The sequence below is a fragment of the Petaurus breviceps genome, unplaced genomic scaffold (genome assembly GCF_028583685.1).
Source record: "Petaurus breviceps papuanus isolate PSGF00001 unplaced genomic scaffold, PetGlider_PUasm1.0 76, whole genome shotgun sequence".
NCBI lineage: Eukaryota > Metazoa > Chordata > Mammalia > Diprotodontia > Petauridae > Petaurus > Petaurus breviceps.
In genome coordinates, this window is record NW_027186473.1 from 708437 (window position 1) to 731701 (window position 23265).

The following is a 23265-nucleotide window of genomic DNA, read 5'->3' on the forward strand; positions in this document are numbered from 1 at the left end:
CACCTCCCAGAGTTATTGTAGAAGATATGGGCCTTGGCCTCAAGGCTATTTCAGTCTCAGTGGAGAGCTGGAAAAGGGGGAAGATTCATGTCACATCCTCATGAGAAGTCAAAAAAGAAAGGGTAGATGACAGAAGGGGGACACTGCCCATAAGCATCAGAGCCATCCAGAGATGGAAGAGATCACCAAGGGCCAGGATGACCAGTGACAGGCTGGTGGAGAAGATGGGATTGGGACCTTGAAGACTGGCCAAGCATAGAAGACAAAGAGGGAAATAGCCACCAGGAAATACAGAACAAGGAAAAAGACAAGGACAAGCAAAGGGGTAGAATCAACTTGGTCAACCAGTTTGGTATCAAAGGACCAAGGTTCATTCTGACTTCTCCATGGAATAACTCAGTGATCTCGGCTAACTTACTTAACCTAAGCCTTAGTTTCCTCATGTATAAAATGGGGATAATATTTGTACCATTTATTTCATAGTATGACAGAAGCTACTGAGCCCATCCAGTACCCTCACTTTAGAGATGATGAAGCCAGTGAAGGCCCAGGGTGGGAAAATCAGTTATCTCAGGTCACACAAGCAGTAAACACCTTCGGGTGAAATTAACAGCCAAGCCTAGTCATTATCTTCCCACCGGACCCTGTTGCTGCCACTGGGTTGTTGTGAGGATTAAATGGGCTAATACATATAAAGTACTTTGGAAACTACAAAATGATGAAAGCAAAGTACTTTCATTAGCACTATTAATATGCCATGTCATTCCATCAAGCACCTGTGACTTCTTGGACAGTACAGGAGATCTCCCTTTCCCCAACTCCATCCATTGGGTCACAGCACAGTCTCAGAGTTGCCTAAGGCTCAGAGAGGTTCTTTGTCTTGTGCAAGGTCACATAGTAGGGACTTGAAGTCTTCTCACCTCCAGGTACAGCATTCCATCCTCGATGCCCCACTAGGCCCTTGTCAAAGAATTCATCACCAAGTCACTTCCTGGGAGCAAGGTTGATCCTCAGAAAACAGACAGAATGAAGAAGTTGGAGAGGCTCCCTTTTCTTTCCTATGCTACAGCTCCCCACATTCTCCCTGGCCTGATTAGAATAATTTCTGGGTGTAGTCTGCTTTGAGAGCAAGGCTCTCAGTCCTAAGTGAATGATGAATAATGGTCTCACTAATGGCAATCTAAGATGTGAAAACTCACACTATATTCTATCCTTTGAGGAACACTCTAATTTTTGCTGTCCTATAATATAAAATGGTATTTAAATCCTTTTTGTGTTCAGCCCTTGCCTTAGGGTTTTTAACAAATAGTTCCAGGTTTTATCTTTCTTAAGATCTTTCCACAGCTTCTTTTATGTCACCAAAAGAGACAAAGCAACTCTGAAGCTATCAGCCACATAGGCATAAATCAAAACTCTTCTTTCAGGTAGGAAAGTGCCATAGTCAACTGTTTCAGGCCACTATGTTTGTGCTGGAAATATATTACAAGATACCACACCATCCATGAAGTCTGATGTCTTTTGTAATTGCTGCTTGTTCTCTTTATGGTATATTTGTGGTAGGAGGCAATATAATTGGGTCAGCACCCTTAGGGCATCATACACTGTTTCTTTACAATGTTATTTCCATTTGAACCTTGTGGTTACTGATATAATGCTCCTGAAACCCTTTGGCTAGTTACTTAAAATTAACTTGTTAAGATTACTGGTATTTCAAATGATGTTTCTCTTCCAGAAGCGCCAATATTTTGAAGAAAGGCATTCTCTTTGGCATTGTTCTAGCAGAAGGCAAAGCATCTTATAGACTAATGAAAAAGTCTAAGTCTAGTCTTCATGATTTCATTTATATTTGATCTTTTAGTCTGATTTAAACTGCCTGTTCTAGAACCGAACGTTTGTATTTCTCCATGTAGACTACTTCCCTTGAATATATAATGTGTAATAATATCTCATATATGTACAGCACACTTAGGATTTCTAAAATGCTTTCACCATGACAACCCTGTGAAGTAGGGAGTGCAAATATTATCACACACACACACACACACACACACACACACACACACACCTTTTACAGAAGAGACAATGGAAGATCAGAGAGGTGAAGGCATTAGACTGTGATCTCCTCCACTATACTATAAGTTGCTTGAGAGCAGGGTCTGGTTTTTTAATTTGTTTTTACATTTGCCTTTCTTTGTTTCCTAGCACTTAACACAGTGCCTGGAATGGAGTAGAAGGTTAATAAATGCCTGCTAGACAAAGGCAATAAGGACCAGAGCTGTGATTGAAGCCTAGGTCTCCTAATTCCAAGACCTAATTTCTTCCCCCTACACTATGTTCCTACCTTCCATGTACCTGGTTCTGAGTTAGTATAAGGGTCAGTGAATTATAGTCTGAAGCACTTCCTTTACTCGCTTCATTTCCTACACATTTGTACCTGAGATCTCTCGTTCAAAGATGAATAGATGGACGAGATCAGGGAAGTAGAAAGACAAGTGCCATCCAAACAAACTACCCCCTTAAGATGTGCCATGCTGAAAGCATCGTTCTGCTTTGTGTTTGGTTTGGCGGAAATGAAGCTGTGATTAAGAAAGATCATCCAACTGTCTAGTTTGCTTTACCAAGAGAAAACTACTTCTAGTCTGCACTAAGGCCCCTCCCAGATCTAACAGTTGATAATTATATGGTGCTTTGCTGTTTACTATTCTAAGGCCTTCCAATTCTGGCATTTTGCAAAAGAAGAAATGGAAAGGAGTGTTCTTGGCCCTGTCCTTTTTCAGATAGTAGGGCATGTTGCCCATAAGTCTGATAACAGAAATAGGATATTCAGAGACAGTAAAAACTTGAGCTTCACCAGCTGTTTATAAATCTAACAAATGGCAGGACTGGTACCACCAGTAAAAATGGGGAACTTGGTAAGAGAGAGAGAGTTCTTGGCTCTGGGAAATACATAGCTGCTACCAGGATAAAAAACTCAAAGCAGATCTAAAGATGATGAGCCATGAGGTTCATGGTCATATATGAAAGACAACACATTTTCTGGAATGGCTTTTGGCTGTAGTCTAGAGCAGTGATGTTAAATTCAAGTAAAAATGGGGGCCACTTGGTGGTGATGGGGGTAGACTGAGCCAAGATGGTGGATTAAAGACAGCAGTCCAGTTAAACTCTCCCAACATTCCCTTCCAGACAACTTTAAACTAATACCTCACACTGAATTCTGGGGCTGCAGAGTCAACAAAAGGTAAAGGGGGGACATTTTATCCAGCCTAAGATAACTTAGTACATTGGCAGGAGAGGTCTGTGAATCCAGCATGTGGGCCAGCTTGGAGCAAATGTGGTGGCAGAACTAGTAGTGGGTCTTTGAGGCAGCTGAAACAGCAGCAACAGCAGATGAAGGAGCTCTGAGCCCAGATGGTAAGAGGGTTAGAAAACTGGTCAGATCAAGAATACAGGGGACCTTCTGCTGTCACCGAGTGCAAGACCCTGCTTCATTGCCCATATGCAGTTCTGGGCTGCAATTTCAGGGTGGAAAGGAACACTTGTGGTCAGTCACAAGGGATTAGGGGCATGAGTAATAGTTCTAAGGCAAAGAGGAGTGCTAGAGCTTGCATCTGCAGGAGAGCAGGGGCCCTGGCTACAATTCCAGGTAACAGGGGCCCTTCATGGGTAAAGACCAGGGGACAAACCAGGAGATCAATGACCACAATTCTCCCTAGATCATACTAACTTAGCAACCACAATTTGCAGACCCCCAGAACTAGCTCTGAAAACAGCAGCACAAAAATTCCTAAAGCTTGGGACCATGCTTCCCCACTCCCAGGTGAGCAGAGTTCAAAGTAAAGAAATAGGTGGAAAAAATGAGCAAATAACAAAAAAAAAAAAAACGTTAATTTGACTATAAAAAGCTACTATGGTGGCAGGGAAGAAGACCAAGACACAAACTCAGAAGACACAACAATGTGAAAATAATTATAAGCAAAACCTCAAAAAGAAAAAAAAAGCTAATTGGATACAAGCCCAACAAGAATTCTTGGAAGAGTTTCTAAAAAAAAAAAAAAGAGAGAGATGAATGGTAGAGGGGAAATTGGGGGAAAAAATGAGAGTGATGCAAGAAAATTCTGAAAAGAAAATTAACACCTTGGTAAAAGAGACACAAAAAGGTAGAAGCAGGACCTCCCCGCTGCTCTGGCTTCCACCTTCCCCAATCCATGTAAAAAGGGGACTCTAAAGAAACTTTGGAGATGCAGAACCCACAAAATGACACAGAAAAGCTAACCTCCCGCTGAGGACAGCCAGGCAGGCCAGCAGGAAACGGTCAGCGCAGTGCTCTGGGAGCTGAGCCTAGCCCTATGACGAGGCTTTAGCTCCAGGGTGGGCCTGACCAGCCACCAGCCAGAGGGACTCCAGATCAGCAGCAGCTGTGGCTATCTCATATAGAAGAGGCAAGGGTAAATGGTTACAATGGAGGGGAAGAATAGGAAGGCAAAAGGGAATGGGTCAACCTTATTCCCATTGAATTTGGCTTGAGGAGGGTATGAAATACACATTAAATAGGGTATCTCACCCTCCAGGAGAGTAGGGGGTGGGAAGGGGATGAGGGGAGGGATAATGGAAGGGAGAGGGCAGGCTGGGGGGGAGGGAAGTTGGAAACACCCACTTTTGAAAAGGGACAGGATGAAAGTAGAGAATAGAACAAGTGGGAGGTGGGATAGGAGAGAGAGAAATATAGTCAGTCTTTTACAATATATCTACTATGTTATTGTTTTGCATTAGCCACACATGTACAACTTATACTGAATTGCTTATCTTCCCAGTAAGGGTAGGTGACAAGGGAGGAAGGGAATGAATCTGGAATTCAAAGTTTTAAAATCAAATGTTTAATGTTTAAATATATATATACACTCTTATCAATACTATTCTACATGTAATTGGGAAATAAGATATACAGGCACTGGGGCATAGAAGTCCACTGGAAAAGTCGAAAGGGATATGGGAGAAAATATAGGAGAGAGCAGATTGGAGGAGGGAATATCCTGTGGGACTGCTATTTTGGGGTGGTGGGTAGGGGGAAAACGGGGAGAAAATTTGTAATTTAAAATCTGATGGAAATGAAAGATGTAAATTAGAAGTTAATAAAGCATTTAAAAAAAAAAAGAGACAAAAAAATATTGACATAACACTCCAAAACAGAATTGGCCAAATGGAAAAAGAAGTTCAAAAATTCACTAAAGAAAAGACTCCTTATAAAGTATAACTGGCCAAATAGAAAAGAAGGTACAAATGGTCACTAAAGAAAATAATTCTTTAAAGATTAGAATTGGGCAAATAGAAACTAATGACTCCATGAGATATCAAGAAACAATAAAATCAAATCAAAAGAATAAACAAATAAAAAAATGTGAAATATTACTGCACAAAAACATGACCAAAACAGGCTAGATATCATATTTGAAGAAATTAAAAAGGGAAACTGATATTTTAGCTCCAGAGAGCAAAACAGAAATTCAAAGAATCCACCAATCACCTCCCGAGATTCCCAAATGAAAATTCCCAGGAATATCATAGCCACATCCCAGAGTTCCCAGGTCAAGAAGAAATATTCCAAGCAGCCAGAAAGAAACCATTCAAATATGATGGAGCCACAGTCAGGATCACACAAAATTTAATAGCTTCTGCATTAAAGAATCAAAAGGGCTTGGAATATAATATTCCAGAAGGCAAAGGAACTAGGAATCACAACCAAGAATAACCTACCCAGAAAAACTCAGTATAATTCTTCAAGGAGAGAAATGGATATTTGATAAAATAGAAAACTTTCAAGCATTCTTGATGAAAAGACCAGAGCTGAATACAAAATGTTACATTCAAACACAAGACTCAAAAGAATTATAAAAAGGTAAAAGTGAAAGAGAAATGACAAGAGACTCAATAAAGTTAAGCTGTTTACATTCCTATATGGGAAGATGACACATGTAATTTCTAAGAACTTTATCATTATTTGAGCATTTAGAATGAGAGGGCATGAGTATAAGCTGATTATGTTGGAATGATAAAAAAAATGAAGTGATGAGAAAGAGGAATGCACTGGAAGAAAGGACTGGTAGAATGGGGAAAATTATCTCACATAAAGTAGGCAAGTAAGGAAGAGTTTTTACAGAGGAGGTGGCAGCCACTGCTTGAACATCAGAAAGAGGGAAGAATATATATACACACTCAGTGGGTTATCGAAATCTATCTTACCTAACAGGACAATAGGAAAGAAATAAGAAAAAAAAAGGGAGGTGGGGAATAATAAAAGGGAGGGCAGATTGAGGGAAGCAGTGGTCAGAAGCAAAGCAGATTTTGGAGGAAAGACAGGATAAAAAGAGAGAGAGAAGAATAAATAGAAGAAAATAGGATAGAGGGAAATATACAATTAATAATTATAACTGAAAGTGAAAGGGATGAGGTCACCCATGAAACAGAAGCAGATAGAAGAACGAATTAAAAACTAGAACCCAACAATATATTGTTTACAGGAGATACACTTGAAACAGAAAGACACACTGTAACGCCAATGCGATACCCATAGCAGCCACAATGAGTATGCATGCATATTTCCAGGGTAGATTTGCAAAATATAATAAACTCTCTTCCTCAAAGGCAAAACCAAAATACTTATTTGGAGCATCATTAGGATACCAGGAAGTAAGAGTTATTAGCAAGGTACACATCACTAATCTAGGCAGCGCCTGGACATTTTAGGTCTTCTTTCTGTTAGACCTCCTCACAAACAAGTTCCCCTAGGCAATTTTCCCCCTCCACCCATTCACCCTCACTTCTTTCTGCTCTGCCTCTCTCTCACACTCTGACATTCTATTTCAGTTATATCCTTGGGCAAGCTCCTCCCACAGTGGGCTCCGTGTGACTCAGGCTGTATCACTGCTATGAGCTGGGCCAGAGCTCACAGCAGGTCACAATAGGCCTATTAATGTGTGGGGAGGATCTTCCTATTTCATTAACATTACACACACATACTGACTTAAAATAAAGAGTTAGAGCAGAACTTACTATGTTTCAGCTAAAGTAAAAAAGACAGGGTAACAATTGTGGTCTTAGACAAAGCAAAGGCAAAAAATAGACTTAAAGGAGATAATCAGAAAAACATCATTTTGCTAAAAGGTACCACAGACAAAGAAATAGCATAAAATTTTTTTACAGCAAATTTATTTGATAAAGGCCTTATTTCTCAAACATATTTAGTTGACAAGGAAACAAGTCAAATTTGGTAAAAAAAAAAAAAAGAACCATTTCACAAATGAAAAATGGACAAGGGATATAAACAGTTTTCAGAAGAAGAAAGCAAACCTATCTATAATCATATGAAAAAATGCCCTAGCTCACTATGGATTTGATAAATATAAATTAAAACCACTCTTGAGATATCACTTCATACCTATTATAAATGATAAATACTGAAGGAGATGATGAAAAATAGGTACACCAATAAACTGTTGGTAGAATTGTGAACTGGTCCAACCATTCTGGAGAAAAATTTGGAACTATTCCCAAAGGACTATAAAACTGGGCATACCTGTTTACCCATACCTTGGTCTGTACTCCAAAATAATCAAAGAAACAGGAAAAGGATCCATACGTATAAAAGCATTTATTTATTTATTTTAAATTTTATTTTATTTTTTGCCTTTTGGAGGGCAATTGGGGTTAAGTAACTTGCCCGAGGTTAGTTACATGGCATAAAAGTATTTAGAACAGTTCTTTTTGGGGTGGCAAAGAATTAGAAATCAAGGGGATGCTTGTCAGCTCGTGAATGGCTCAACAAGCTGTCATATGATTGTGACAGAGTATTATTATTGTGCTATATGAAATAAGAGATTGGTTTCAGAAAAATGCAAGAAGATCTATCTGAAGTGATACAAAGTGAAGTGAGTAGAACCAGGAAATCATTGTACAAAGTAACAGAAATATTGTAATGATTATTAACTGTGAAAGATTTAGCTACTCTGATCAATATAACGATCAAGACAATTCCCAAGGATTCATGATGAAAAATCCATCTCTAGAGAGAACTGATGAGCACTGAGTACAAACTGAAATAAAATTTTCTCACTTTATGTTGCTTGCTGCTTGTGTGACATGGCTAATATGGAAATACATTTTGCATGATTTCATATGTATAATTGATATCATATTGCTTGCCTTTGCCGTGAGTAGGGGAGGGGTGGGAAAAATTCAGAATTCAAAATTTAGGGAAAAAAAATGTCAAAAAATAATAAATAGAAAAAAAGAAAAATAAATGGGGGCCACTAATCTATACACAAGGATCTCATAATGACTTAGTTTTAATATGTAATTTTATGTATATTTTGTTGTTTTTTTATTTTGTTAAGAATTTTCCAATTACATTATAATCTAGTTTGGGTCACACCACTTGAGAGTGTTGGAGGTAGCATGTTTGATTTTTCTGAGAGAGATTATTTCTTCAACCTTGCCAGAAGACTGGACTATTGTCTCAGAATGATCTGAATCTTTTCCTTTTCCCTTTCCTTTTATTGGTATACCTTCTTTTATCTCTGGGTACATCAAGATATTTCCTCCTCTCTACCCCCTCCCCCATTCTGTTTTGGATGTAAATTGTCTGACTAAATCAAGATTTTCCTGCTTTTTTCCTTTTCTTCACACATTTTCATAGCATGTATGTTAATGCAGTCTAGTCTCTCATCTACTCTTCCTTCCTTTATTTATATCCTAAATTACTCTTGGTGAGGTTTATGGGATTTAATGTTTCTATTTAAAAATAACTATTTGGTTTACTTATTGATATTTCGAATATATGTCTGATTCTGCACTGCCTAAGTGTACATAATTCTCTCACTGGCATCTTCTTCCTTCTGTCAGTGGTTTAGTCTTTATTTTGGGGCCCTGATTTTAAATCCTTCCTGTCATGTCTAATGTGTACTTCCTTCTGAGTCCACTTGGGGGGGGGAAGGGTAGGGAACGGCAGCCCACAAGAGAGTAAATCTTGGCTGAAGTTAAAACAAGAAATGTAAAAAATTTTGTATTTCTAACCACAACTAAGTCCAAAGACTTTGTGCCATGGAGAGATAGGGTGGAAAACATTAATCTATTACCTTCTTCTCTAAGGAAAGAGACCAAAGAGAGAGATATGAGTAAAAATATTGATCCCAGTATGAAATGCATCCCACCTCCACACCAAACTCTCACACATCCTGATTATTGCCTGCCAGGTGGACATCAGCCACAGAGTCTTTGTATCCATGCCCACAGCAGAGGCACAGTAACCAAGAAAAAAAAATTCTGAGCATTATTTTTTTTCTCAATCATGTTGCTTTTTAGTTAAAAAGAAAAAGTAAGCAATTTCAAGTTCCAAATTCATGACTAAAGGTAGCCTTATTTAAAAGCTAAGAAGAAAAATCAAAGTTTCTGGGAGGTTTAATCACTGTGTTTTTTAATCATTGTGGTTATGATGTGTGTGTGTGTGTGTGTGTGTGTGTGTGTGTGTGTGTGTGTTGGGTGGAAGTGGGGAAAGGACCAGAACAGGGCATAAGTACATTCTTAATGTAGATTCACTGACTACACTGAATTACCATATCTCTTAGTGGATGTCTGACCTAATAGTGATTAAATAAAACACCTTTACATAAAAAGGCTAAAACCCAGTTATTTAATGCAGTGTTGCTCTTATATTTATATCTATAAAAGTATTTCAGTAATATATAGAAAGGCTTAGAACTTAATTTACAAGAAATGTTATTAGGGTAATAATGATATGATCATATTACTGTAAGTCATTTCTATTCCCACAGCAGTATCACATCTATTTTGATATTTTTATCTCCCACTATTCCTGGACCTGCTAAATACAGATGTTATTTCCCCCGTTTTGAGACCTTGAGAGTATAACTGACTCTAAGTTGATGTACAAGCAGTATGGTGCCAAGTGACCCTCCAAGTGGAAAGACTTGAGTTGGTCCAGTCACATCTCTGACACATACAGACTTTCTTACCAGGGGCAAATCACTTACCCTCTCAGCCCCAGCTAATGCTCTAAAATGAGACAGTGCTGAGAGGCACTGGTAGAAGGCATTGCTTCTTATAGGAGTTTCCAGTACCAATGATTACACGGCCGGGTATTAACTATCCGGAGTATTGTAAAAAATGCCTTGGGCATATCTCGATGCCCAGTGTCTATACCTTCCCTCTTCCAAGTGTCACCTTACTTTTTGTAATAGTTTTTTTTTCTTCCAATTTAAAATATTTATTTAGCATTTTATTTTTCCCAATTACATGGGAAAACAATTTTCAGCATTCATTTAAAAAATTAATTTTCAAAGTCTCTCCTTCCCTCCCCACCCCTCTCATTAAGAAAGGCAAGCAAACTGATGTAGGTTATACATGTATAGTCATGAAAAACATATTCCCATATCAGTTATGTTCTAAATGAAAACATAGACAAAAATAAAAAAAAAAAAAGATAAAGAAAGTAAAAAAAAAAGTCTGCATTCAGATTCCACCAGTTCTTTCTCTGAGGGTGGATAGGGGATTTCTTCATAAGTCCTTCAAAGTTGTCTTGGATCATTGTATTGCTGAGAATAGCTAAGTCAATCATAGCTGATCATCTGATAATACTGATGTTACTATATACAATATTCTCCTGGTCCTACTCATTTTTCTTTGCATCAGTTCATGTAAGTCTTTCCAGGTTTTTCTGAGAGCATCTAGCTCATCATTTCTTACAGCACAATAATTTCCCATCACAATCATATACCCACTCTTTATAATTGTCACTGCACCACCAGCCTATACTTTACACTATAGGCTGTTTAGACAAGTTCCTTAAGGAATAAGGGAGGAAGGAAGGGAAGAAAGGAAGGAGAGAGTGAGAGGAGAAGAAGAAGAAGGGGAGGAAGGTAACAATCATTTCTTAGGTGCTTACTATCAGTCAGGCAGGTTGCCAAAGTGCTGGGGACATAAATACAAACAAACAACCCTCAAGGATCTTACATTCCGAGGGAAGACAATATAGGAAAAAGAGCTGAAAATGCTGATACTGAAATCAACATTTAATGGGAATGCTGTCTGAAGAGTTTCCTAAACAGGTAGCCTCAATGCAGCAGCTACATCACAGATGAAAAATTTCCATACTTTTCTCATAGGAAATTTCCTTGGAAAATCACTCATAATGTCATCCTTTAAAGGTTATTCTATGCCAAAGAAAAGTAGTAGGGAGAATCATAGCATGATTAATAAGGAGACAAGAAAGTCACTTTTAAAGATATAAAATATAACCACAGTTTAAGTCAGCAAAATGGTCAAGTAAATTTTGAAGACTTTGCTTATCACAGTAGTGCATTAAAAAGAAATTAACTCTAGAGGTCAAGATAATAGTGTAGTGCATGGAGAGAATTATTACACTCTCCCAGAAGACTTTTTTTTTGCACAAGGCAAACTAGCAGACATATTCAAAGATTAAACTTTCATCAGCAGATCTCAGTATTTCATCAATCTTTCATTATTGCATGGCTTAAAGAATCATCTGGCCAGGTACCATTAGGAAACTTTCTATCTTCCAAACTTAGGGACCCTCCCCCAAATTACCCTAAGAAAAATATAGCTCAAAAACTAGCAATGCCAAAATTGTAATAACTTTCAGATTTGCTCAATCCAGAGACATATATCACCCTATCATTATCATTCAAGTCTCCCCTCCCCCCAGACCTTGATCTCGGACAGCACAGGAGCAATGAAGGCCAATGGCCCTTCAGTTAGTGTCTCAAGGAAGTGATGAAAAACAGCATAAAATAAAAGATGCCACTAAAATTTCATTGGTGCTAATGAATGCTTAAAAATGGTCATCTTGTTCTGACAAGATTATGGCATGATGCAACATGGCTGGGGTTACATTTTGCAAAAGTCACATGGATAAAAGATCAAAGACTCAGGGTCAAATCTTTGTTTCCTGATTTCCATTCCTTCATTTGTTTGTCTGAACTTGGCTCTTTTATGTGGAATTCAGACCTTGGGATGTAAACCCTATCTGTGAACCTCTAAAAGTGGAGATGTTTGGGGAGAGAGTCTGATGGTCTCGGTCAGTAAGGGGAATGAGTTGTGAACAGGACCTGGGTCATTTAGATCACAAAAGAAATTTGCCTTTAATGAAATCTGGCCCATAGGAAGTGCTTAACAAATCTCTTCATCCCTCTTTTATTCCCTCCTTCATTTCTTTCTTCCTCCCTTCTATTACTCAAAATGGTGTTTCTATAAATTATACACATCACAACCTCTCCATGCCTACCTATCCTGTGTAGCCCTCATTCACATTGTCCTAAAAATCCTCCATGGTGGGTCCATTCAGCATGCTGGAGACCCTTCCTCAATTTTCCTGACACAGCTAGGAGACCAGTGGAGCACTTTAGCTATGACCACCTTCCCTTTCTGTCCTATACTTCCTTGATGACAATCTTGTTCTTCTCTTGTTCAATGCAATATTTAGCCAAAATTAAGGATGATAGAAGGGAGCTCTCAAAAGTTAGGAAATTTGAAATTAGCAGTTAACAATCCTCCATAGCTCTGAAAGTATAATTGATAGGTTAAGCAATGTGCTTAGTTTAACCACCTTACAGTGGTGGTAGGTTAAAGGCATAAATGGGAAAAAAAATGTTTTAAAGGACAAGAAGAAGAAAAATGAAGTACTTTAGATCATGGCCATATCTCCCTTCTCTGAACCACTACAGCATTTGCTGTTAATATAACTTAATTTTGGTATGTTACTATATACTGCCTTGTACTATTATTAAAATGATTCATGTGTGTATTTCTTTTCCCATCATTCATACTGTGGAGCCCCATGAAGACAGGGACTGAGTTTTATGTTTCTCTGTATCCTCTCCAGTTGCAAGCACCATGATAGTCACATCACAGTGCTCAATAAATTCTAACTGAATGAAAATGGAGACCGGAAAGGGAGGTACACACTCTGCTCATCTAAACCCAACATATCCTTTAGTGCCTGGTTCAAGGCTCATCTTCATGAAGTCTTCCTAGCTTTACATGAATGAATGAAAATACTGAAAAAGCATTAAATTGTCTACTTGTGCCAGGCACTGGGGATACAAATATAAAATGAAGACAGGCCCTAAACTTAGGGAGTTTCCATTTCAACATGGGAATATAACACATACAGGGGAACAGTGGATAGGGGAGGAAACTGTGGTTGGGGGAGTCACAGAGATTGTGAAGGAAACCATATAACAGTCACACCCTCAGGTCAGGTTCTTTCTAGTAGTAATGGCAGCAGGGACTTAATTTCTGTTCCCAAAGTAAGAGTTGAAGAGCTATTGGTGGAGAGGGAGAATAAACACATGGTGTCCAGCAGCTGCCAAGTTGCCTAGGTAGGCCTGGACTTGATCTATGAAATCTCCTTTTAAAGTTATAGCAGTTACTGTATCTGGGGCTGCAAATTAAGGTCGCCTGCATATTTCTTATGACTATTTTATATATCTTACTATGAAAATCTGTTTCTTCAATAATTAACATTCATCCAATTATAGTTGGCTGAACAGAGGGTCAGACAATAGGGAAGGGGAGAATAGATTTGAAACTTACATTCTATATTACATCATATTTTAATTAATGAGCTAAATGATGAAGCTGGTTGATCAGATCAGGCTCTTTGCCACATCTGTATGAATAGAAAGAGTTAAAGTGACAGAGGAGCCCACAGTCACTACTGAGTATCACAAATCATTTTACCACTTTCTTTGTGCATGTTGCTTACTCATGGTTGGTGTTTTCAAAGCCTGGGGTCTGCTTGACCAAGATTGGTGCATTTGTAAAGGGCTCTGGTTCCATTTGTATTCCAAAGGATAAAACAGTTAGTAAGTGCCAAGGTTCATGAATAACAATGGGTAGATGTGTTGTGTTTGCAAAACATTGATTAGGCTCCTTGATGGACTGCACATGTGCTGCTGTATATCCCAGATCAACAGGATCTCAGATAATTAATAACAAAGTACTTCAAAAGGTTATCTGGCTGGTCTTGTAGTAAAGGAAATACTGAAATTACCAGAATTTGGTTATATGTAAACAATTAACACTTTCAAGTAAATATAACTTTTTTTTAGTGTAGATTAAAGATTCTTTCTTTCTCAGTACCAATTATGTATATATTATTAGTTTGCTTAGAAAATTCTTTCTTCATAGATAGGATGCATCTGAATTAGCGATGTCCAAATGGATAACATTTTACTGGTCTAACAAGATTGCTTATATACTTTCAAATACCTTTCATTTTCTCATATTAGGAGTTCAATGGTCTGTAGCTCAACACTGTTAACTTTAAAAAGACTTTAAGTCTCAATTTCCAATTAACCTTTTTTTCTTTCTGTTCCTATTTAGATTTCATAATTCTACAATGATATGTACATATGTATAAAGACCCTGTCATTATAGGTTTTATAGTTTACACTCTTTTACTATGAATCTGATGAGATATTCACACAAAGTTAGACCAGTGTCCAGGGGCAGAGTAGACAAATCCAAGGTACATGTAGTCACTGAGAGAAGTGCCATATATAAATGTTACACTTCATTTTTGGGAACCTCCTCTCAAACCCACAGTTGCTTTTCCATCTCACTTTTTAGATATGGGGTGCTGGTGAGGAGGGAGGGTATAGACATGGCAGCCAGGAAGATTACAAGTTGCTTGGCTAGACCTGGAGTGGATCTTGCTCTACTAAAATGAGTCACTACTTTTTGAGATGTCAGTCCTTGTTATACATGGCCCCATTCTGGCTCCCCTGATCCCTCCACCACCCTTAACCAGCCATCTTTCTCTCTTTCAGGGAAGTAACCAAATTGCTAGGTTTAGCCTCGCCTAGGAAAACCTGCACCTGCAAAAATCAAAATATGTACTGACCAATTGCTGATTTTAACTTCTGTAAGTTCCCGCTTATGCAATCCCTGACCCTTGGGCGTGTGGCTTGCCTTTATATACTGATGCCTTGCTCTTGTTGGCAGCTGTTTGATTGGGGTCTGGCCCCGAGCAATCCCGCAGCACTATTAAAATTCCACTTTCAATTTAGCTTCAGGGGTCTGTTTCTCATTCTTTTGGCATAACATCCTCACATCCAGGTTCTGTGTGGCAAAGACCTGTGGCACTTAAGAATTCACAAAAGCCAAATACTCCCTTAATTCCCTCCTCCTCTAGTAGGTTCCCATGAAAGCATCAATTGACCAATTAGAATGAAATGACTTTATTAACAAGAAGATAATACCTTGAACCAACTAAACACTTTCTATCCATTATCTCTTTTGAAACGCTCTAGAAAGTAAGTCACGCAAGTGTTATCCTTCTAATTGTAAGGATAAGAAAACTGAGGGTCAGGTGGGGAGGCAAAGGTTCTGTCTTCCACAAAGTCACACAGATAAGGCAAGGAGTCAGGATTGAACTCAAGCTTCTGACTAAGCCCAGTGATCTTTCCCTGCACCTAAGACAGCTTTTCACTGCAGAGGAGGGTAGGAATAGAAAGGGAGGAGAACCCAATATCCCAAATCATGCTTCTCACTAAATGAAATAACAATTTTTTTTTTTTGGAGCTTATACATAGCTAAAATGTTTGTACAGTGTTCCATTCAACCATGCTGAGTTCATCTCAATTTAATTTAGTCATTATTCTGGCTCTTCTGTTAGCTATACTTACAATTTAGGAATGGATTTTTTGTGGACGTTAGTTTGTTTTTTAAATGAATGAGCAACAGTTAAATCCTAACTGGTGTGAATAACAAATTCCATTCAGAGGTAACATGCATTCAAATTCACACTATGTACAGTTATATTTGCACAAAATATGGTAATTGGCTCCAGCCCAATGGAAATATGTAGTATAAATTTAAATAACATGACCATTTCCCAGGATTTGTTATCTGCACTAATTAGGGCCTAGATATAAAAACTCCACTGACAGTAACATTAGCTGCTCCTGTAACTGATTATGTCATTCACAATTAAAGATCACTGAGATCACCGGATTCTTAGATGTAATATTGAACTCACCACATAAACAATTTCCACGAAGATCATATGACTCCCTTACAGGGGGGAAAAAAGTAACTATCAAGTCTAAATTTTTTTTTTCTAATTTCAAAACTAAGCTATTAAGTGAACTGCTCTGAATTTTAAGGAAGATTTTCTGTCCTCCAAGCCCTGGGTACAGCAGATTTTTACTGTTCGCATTAACTATATGAAGAAGTCTCCAAAGATACTGCATTTGCTCCAGCAAGGAAATCTACTAAAGGAAAATGGGAAATGGGGCTCATTTTCTCAAGCAAAAATGAAACACTTTTATGTTTTATTCATGCAAAGTTAAAACCCCATTCCTTTCCAGCATTTCAAATTGCATTTGCTCTTAAAAGAAAAATAAAAACTGGAAGGAGAAAAAGGAAAAACATGGTAATTTCAGAAACATATTCTTCCAGGGAGTCCAAAGCTCAGGGGACCAATAAGGAGAGAGAACTTGCTTCCCTCTCTCCTACTTAATTCATTGCTTCAAAAGGTAGCTTGCACAGGAATTGCCAACATGAAAATGACCTATTCTCATGGCTGGTACGGAGAGAGTTATGGGCAGCAGTGTGCTGGTAAATGTTTAACAATCAACCCTCCAAAATTGATACATGACACACTTTTAAATTTAATCTGAGTTATTAACATTTTTGCCATCCCTTTCTTAAGTCTAGACACTCAAACAAATAATAAATCAAGCTCTGATTTGTAGTATTTAACTGATTTCCAAGGTGTAAATGCTCACCCTGAAATTTTAACTACTGACTTATAGGTCAAGCTAGCACTACCACACCCCTGGATACCCTAGATTTCAATTTTCTTCTAATGTACAAGTTCCTGAACCATCCAAGAATAACTCCCACTACTAGCAGTATACTCATTTATAAGGACTGAGCAAGACTACGGAGTATATCTTTAGAGAGAAGGCCTGTAAGAGGTGGGGGAGCAGGGTCAGGGGGGAGAGTTTCTAGGTTATTAAATCACTACCGAGTCACAGAATCATAGAGTCTCTGAACCATTCCTAAACACATGTCTATACTATGTCATCATAAGATACATGGTCATCTAGCTTTTGCACAAAGACCTAGAGTGAGCCATGGTGGTTTATTTTACACTGGTGACATTTAAAGCCTCTTAGGGGTTTTATAGTCAATCAGAAATATTCAATGGTTGAAAATGCAAGCCTGTGCCTTTGAAGCTAGCAAGGCTTCTTCCTTTGATAACCAATTCAAAGTGTGTTTCTTGATTAAGTACCTCCAGGCATCAACTCATAACTAATTTGAAAATAACTGTCTTCTCTATATTGACATACATATATGCACATTGTTCTCAGAGAGGACCATGACGTCAGGGAGATGATAATATGGGAGGCCTGGTGCAAGGTCACCAACCTCACTTTGTCCTCCAGAGCCATTTGGATCCAGTGGCCAGATTATTCCACAGGATGACTGGAGATGGCCCAGGATGCAATGGGAGACCCTGGCCCTTTTAAGCTAAGGTCCTTTCAGGTTCTCACTTTTAGTGAGATAATGCACATTCAGTGAATAGACCACTTTTAAGAGGTGAGTCAAGGAAAAAAAAAAATCAAACTGGGAAGGAAAGACCCTCAGGTTTGTTGGCCAAAAGAGAAACAGTTACTATTTACATTCACTCTGAGCCAGGAGGGTTAAAAAAATTACCATTAAGTGGTGCTTGGGCAGGGACCTATTGTTGTGACCAATCTATGAGCTCCAGAGTGAACTGAATTTAATGCTTGGTCTTTGAGAAAGAAATCTAGCCAGTAAACCAACCCCAAGTTAAGTTTAGTTTTCTGACAGCAAATTTTACCTTCCTTTGACCAGGAGAGGGAGAGGGAGAGTTACGCAATTGGCACAACAACCTCTAATATGCAAATACACAGACATATACAATACATATATACACAAAATCATAGGTGCTGGTAAATTTCTCTCTCTTCATAAGAACTTTATATCAATCTGGATGCCACACTATGTTCTTTCAAGTTCTCTTAGTATTTGATGCTGTGTCTGGAACCCAGAATATGCAACAAAAGTGAAAAGTTACAAAGATGGTCTAATATACGATTATCCAAGCACTATTTCACAGCAAATTTCACCAGTAATCAAAACTTTTAAAGCCAACAATCATTAAAAAGCACCACCACCATCACCCACTTACTCTTTTCTGGTGTGTTCTGCCTGTTCCTAGGGTCTTTCCCTCTCCTTGTTTTATGGTTCCTGCCTTCTGAGCTTCCTTCCATAGGAGGCAGCCACATTGAGGTGTGAGAGGGTAGAGTGGTTGAAGGCAGAGCATTTCGGCAAAGTTTGGGTTGAATAATAAATTAGTACCTTATAAAATTATTAAATTTACTCCATGTCCTTGCTAAGTACAAGCTACTGAATCAACTCACTCTAGTTCACACATGACAGTTCAAAGAAACAATCAACCCTCCAAGAAAATTTACCCTAATTAGCAGCAGAAAACACATTTCAGTCCTACCCTTTGTAGAGCACTTCCCATTCCTCACCATCATGTCTCCTTCAGCATTATAATTTGGAGTATTGCCAAATCACCTTTCCCTAACCTTAAGCACTCCCCTCCCCACATCTCCCCCAGAGATCTATTCATGTCAATTCCCAACATGACTTCAAGAAGAGCCCAAAATCAGGCCTAGCACCTTGTAAGATGATTGTAGCACCTATTGATAAAGGAAGGTCAAGGACTGGAGTAAATGCCTTTGTCCTTTGTCTATTCAATAGAACAGTACCCAAAACACTGTTATGCACCAGTGATAGACACATAGTCACATTCACACCACACTGATTGTTTTAAGCCCATCAATGACAATCCCGAGGCACTGTGAAATCTGGAAGAGCCTTCTAAATCAGAATAAAGTAAATTTAATACTTTTAGTATTATGTGTATTTAATTGCATGCTAATTCTTTGATATTTTGTAACTCATAAGGGGTATATGAACAGTTAGCTAGAATACTTATAAAAAATAATAATCAGAAAACCCAAATCCAAGTCATGATAGATAAATTTATATTCTATCCAGAAAATAGATTATAGTAGATTTTGTTGAGAAATACATACAGAAAGGAATATTAATAGAATTTGGAATACAAAGGTCTGGGAACAGAAATTGATAGAATATTAGGTTTTTCATTAGAAGTCTCTATTTAATCTCTACCGTGTTCTTAATAAACATAATTTACAGACACAAGAACTATGACTACATATTACACAAACTCCTATTTTCAAGCCCCCTAATTGGATTATAATAACAATGGGGAATAAAGTAACAATGGAAGGAAAGGGAAGGGAGGAAAGGAGAGAGTTCTGAGAAAATCTGGGTAAGCACTAAACTGGGTATACATTATAGATCCAGATAACAAGGCAATTTTCAGAACAGAAACACAGAAGATCTCAATGAGCTTTTGGCCTGGGAAGTGAAAAGCCTACAAGATTCATCAAGCAGGAAAATGAATATGTATACATATAGAAAGATAGATATACACATACCTATAGGTATTTATATAATATGTACATATGTATGACATATGAAATGTGTTGTACCTGGCTACTTGGTTTTCCCATCCCCAAACCTCAGCCCTCCCTCAGGGAAGTGAGCAGACTGCCAGGTCAGTTCCACCTTCCTCCCACCAATCTCCACCTTTACCCAGTCAACCCACCTCCACAGAGGTGGGAGGGCTTCTGGGTCAGGGAGAATAGGCGCCGGCGGGAATTTCAAGGTGTGTACTGACCAATCACTATTCTTGGCCTCTATAAGTTTCTGCTTGTGTAATACCTAACCCTTGGCTGCGTGGTATCGCTTTAAAAGCCGATTCATTGTCCGTGCAGACTCACTGTTCGATTTTGAGCCTGACCCCAAACCGTCCCACAGAAAATAAAATCCACTTCCAAATTTTACTCTCCGGGGTCTCTTGTCTCGCTCCTTTTGGCACAACATTTGTATGTATGTCTAGACATACACACTCTTACACATAAATATTTGAAAGTGCTTTTCCTTTTTTCTTTTTGGAGGGCAATTGGGGTTAAGTGACTTGCCCAAGGTCACACAGCTAGTATGTGTTAAGTGTCTGAGGCCGGATTTGAATTCAGGTCTTCCTGACTCCAGGGCCAGTGCTCTATTCACTGCTCCACCTAGCTGACCCAGTGCTTTTCATTTTTAAAGATTATAAACAGAACACTGCCAAATTTCATTGGTGACTGCAGAGATAACCAAGGACAAATATTTAAAAAAAAAAATCAAATCCAAGGGCAATGAGTACAGTGATGACTGGCATAAATCAGAAGTCACTCCAAGACTCTAAATACAAAGGAACAATTGGCTTAACTCACCGGCCATTGTCTCGGCCCACGCCCCACACACGGATGCTCACAATAGGTTGAGAATGAAGGACAGTCCGATCCATGGGGTCAACCAGATTTAGCATATCATTCTCCAGAATGAGATACATGTCTTTCCCCTAAAATTCAATAATAAAACAAGGTGTAAACTTTATGCTCCTTGGACAACTTGATCTTCTTGGATGGTAAGGAGGATAAGCAGTTCTTTTGTAATAATTCTGCAGAAAACAGTTGAGCAAGATTAAAATAATTGAACAAACATTTATTAAGAACCCAGTGTGAACAGAGTGCTAATCTAGGTGCTGGAAGAGATACAGTTTAACACTGTTGAATAAATAACAGTCCCTGACCTCCATTGTAATTAAACTATATTTCATTATGCATTTTTCATCATTTGCACATTTCATCGTATATATTTCATTACAAGACAAACACATAATGGGCAACCACAATTCTATTTGATATCCAAGTGGAGTAATCAGGAAAGTCTTTCTGGCAGAAGTGGCATTTGTGTTTGGCTTTAAAGCTTGTTTTGGAATTAAAAAAGCAGAGGGTGGAAGTAAAAGCATTTGAGGCAAAGGAACAGGATGAGAAGAGACCGAGGGGGTGGGAAAACATGGGGGCATGAACAGAGGACATTAAGTAGTTCCTCTGGCTAGAGGGTAAGGTGTGAAGAGAAGTCTAGGGTAGGGTGAGATTAGGGAGAGCTTCAAATCCAGTGATATTATGAGAGTTTCAAATACTGGGTATGAATAATTTTCAGTGAGTAACAGAGAGACCCTGAAGGATAACAGCACAGGAAGGTTTGAAGGATGGATTAAAAATGGAAGAGGGAAGATCCGCTAGGAGGTTGGAGGGTTTAGGGGGATGGTAATGAGTGCTTGGACTATGCCTATAACAATAGAAAGAGAAAAGAAAATGAGATCCAAGAGAAGGAAGACATGACTAGGCAAGTAATTGGATTTACAAGGTAAAAGTGGGGCGGGGCACAGTATCAGAGATTTAGACCTACTAGAGACCTTAGAAGACATCTAGTCCAACCCCCTGGTAATTGAGGAAACTGAGGCCAAGGGAGATGAAATGAATTAATTGCCCAACGTCACAGGGGGTAGTTAAACTGCAGAGCTTAAGCTGCAGAGTTTGAAATAAGTCCTCTGACTCAAACTTCTGGGCTTCTTCAATTTTCCCCAGTAGAAGTCTGCCGTTGGATGGTATGCCTTTGATTCAACTGCTATGTGTTTAATGATTGAAAAGAACAGTTGGTAAGTGCCAGAAGAAACACACAAAAAAGGCTCCTGCCCTGACGGACCTCACAGACAGACAAGAAGGATGTGAATATACAAGTTTGCACATTAAGAATAGCTTCCACTGACATAGCACTTTACAAAATACTTATTGTAAGACATCCAAAAAGCAAGGATAAGGAAAGCCCTTCAAGCACAATGAAAAATTGCACCTACCTTCCATAACAAAGCTGCTATGGCAAGAGGGAATATGAGGGTTATTATCCCTATTTCAGAGAAGAGGAATAATATAAAATGGATTTGCAATAACCATATAAAAACTCCAGTGGAGAACAGAATCGGTGGTAATGAGAGTGTAAGAGCAACTTGGAGAAAGAAAACATTATTTCTAGTTTTAAAGGATTTTTAGTATTTTATTTTGAAATTTTAATTGCAATTTAAATGTATTTTATTTATTCAATTTAAATGCATTTTAAATAAAATGTATTTTAAAGCAGTCTTTTTAGTTTCCCCTCCCCTAATCTCCACTCCCAATTACTGTGGGAACAACTTTGGATTTGGGGTCCAAGTCCCAGGTTCAAATCCTGGCTCTATTACTTACTACTTATATGACCTTGAACAAATCACTTCTCTCTGAGCCCCAGGTTCCTTATTTGCAAAATAAGTAGGTCGCACCTGATGGCCTCCAAAGCCCCTTCCAACTCAAATTCACGGTACCATGAGATGACTACAAATTTTTCATTGACTGAGGAATCCTCCCAAAGAAAAATCTACTTTCTACATGAGAATAGGTGAACAGCTTTATAAGATGCTGATAGGTAAAGAATGCTACACAACTAGCAGGAAATGAAAAAGATAAATGATGGCAACTAGGTCACTCAAGTATTTACTATGTGCCAAAATTCATTCACATATTCATCCTGTGCCTAGACTGTGCTATGATCGGACCATGGGATGCAAAGCTGTAACAGACAATTATCCTTGTATACTATTCATTCCCTTCACTGGGGACCTTAAAATATAGTTGAGAAAAGGAATGTATCCAAATGAATGAAATATAAGGTAACATAGAAATGCTTTGAGTCACTTAACAAAACAAATATTTATTCACCTCCCACTAGGGACAGGATACTGTGCTCGGTCCAGGGAACTTTCATCCAGAGATGAAAAGTCACATAGCACCTACTGTTAAGCATCTTCTATTCTTAAGGATCTACAAGGGTGTACACAGATAAGGAAATACGAGAGAGAACAATGACAACCAAGATTGAGGAAACAGTTCTGTAAGACTAGTGTCAATGGAAAGAAACCTCAGAATGGGATGAGGCTAAGCATGGAAAGCAAAGGATAATGACAAGAGTCTTTTTTCTATATTGGGGAAAAAAGGGAGGGTCAAAGAAGGAACAACACTGATGCTCTGGGTGAATGGGATGGATAGAAATAATTCTGGAGAGAAGGCAGAGCTGTTCAGCTTTCATATTTCTTCTCTTTTTCCACACCAGAGAGAATGATCTTTGGACTAGAAAGGGAGGACTAAAGGTTCACAGTGAGATAATACCCAAGGGAAG

At 38.5% G+C, this 23265-nt stretch overlaps 1 protein-coding gene across 8 annotated transcripts in view; it reads right to left on the reverse strand.

The window, feature by feature from the left end:
• Positions 1–23265, reverse strand: part of APBB2 (amyloid beta precursor protein binding family B member 2) — a 420856-nt gene that overhangs the window by 72167 nt on the left and 325424 nt on the right. For all 8 annotated transcript variants that reach the window (XM_069105116.1, XM_069105115.1, XM_069105114.1 and 5 more), the window contains one exon: positions 20445–20572. In XM_069105116.1, the coding sequence (XP_068961217.1) occupies positions 20445–20572 (128 nt within the window). The remainder of the gene's footprint in view (positions 1–20444; positions 20573–23265) is intronic.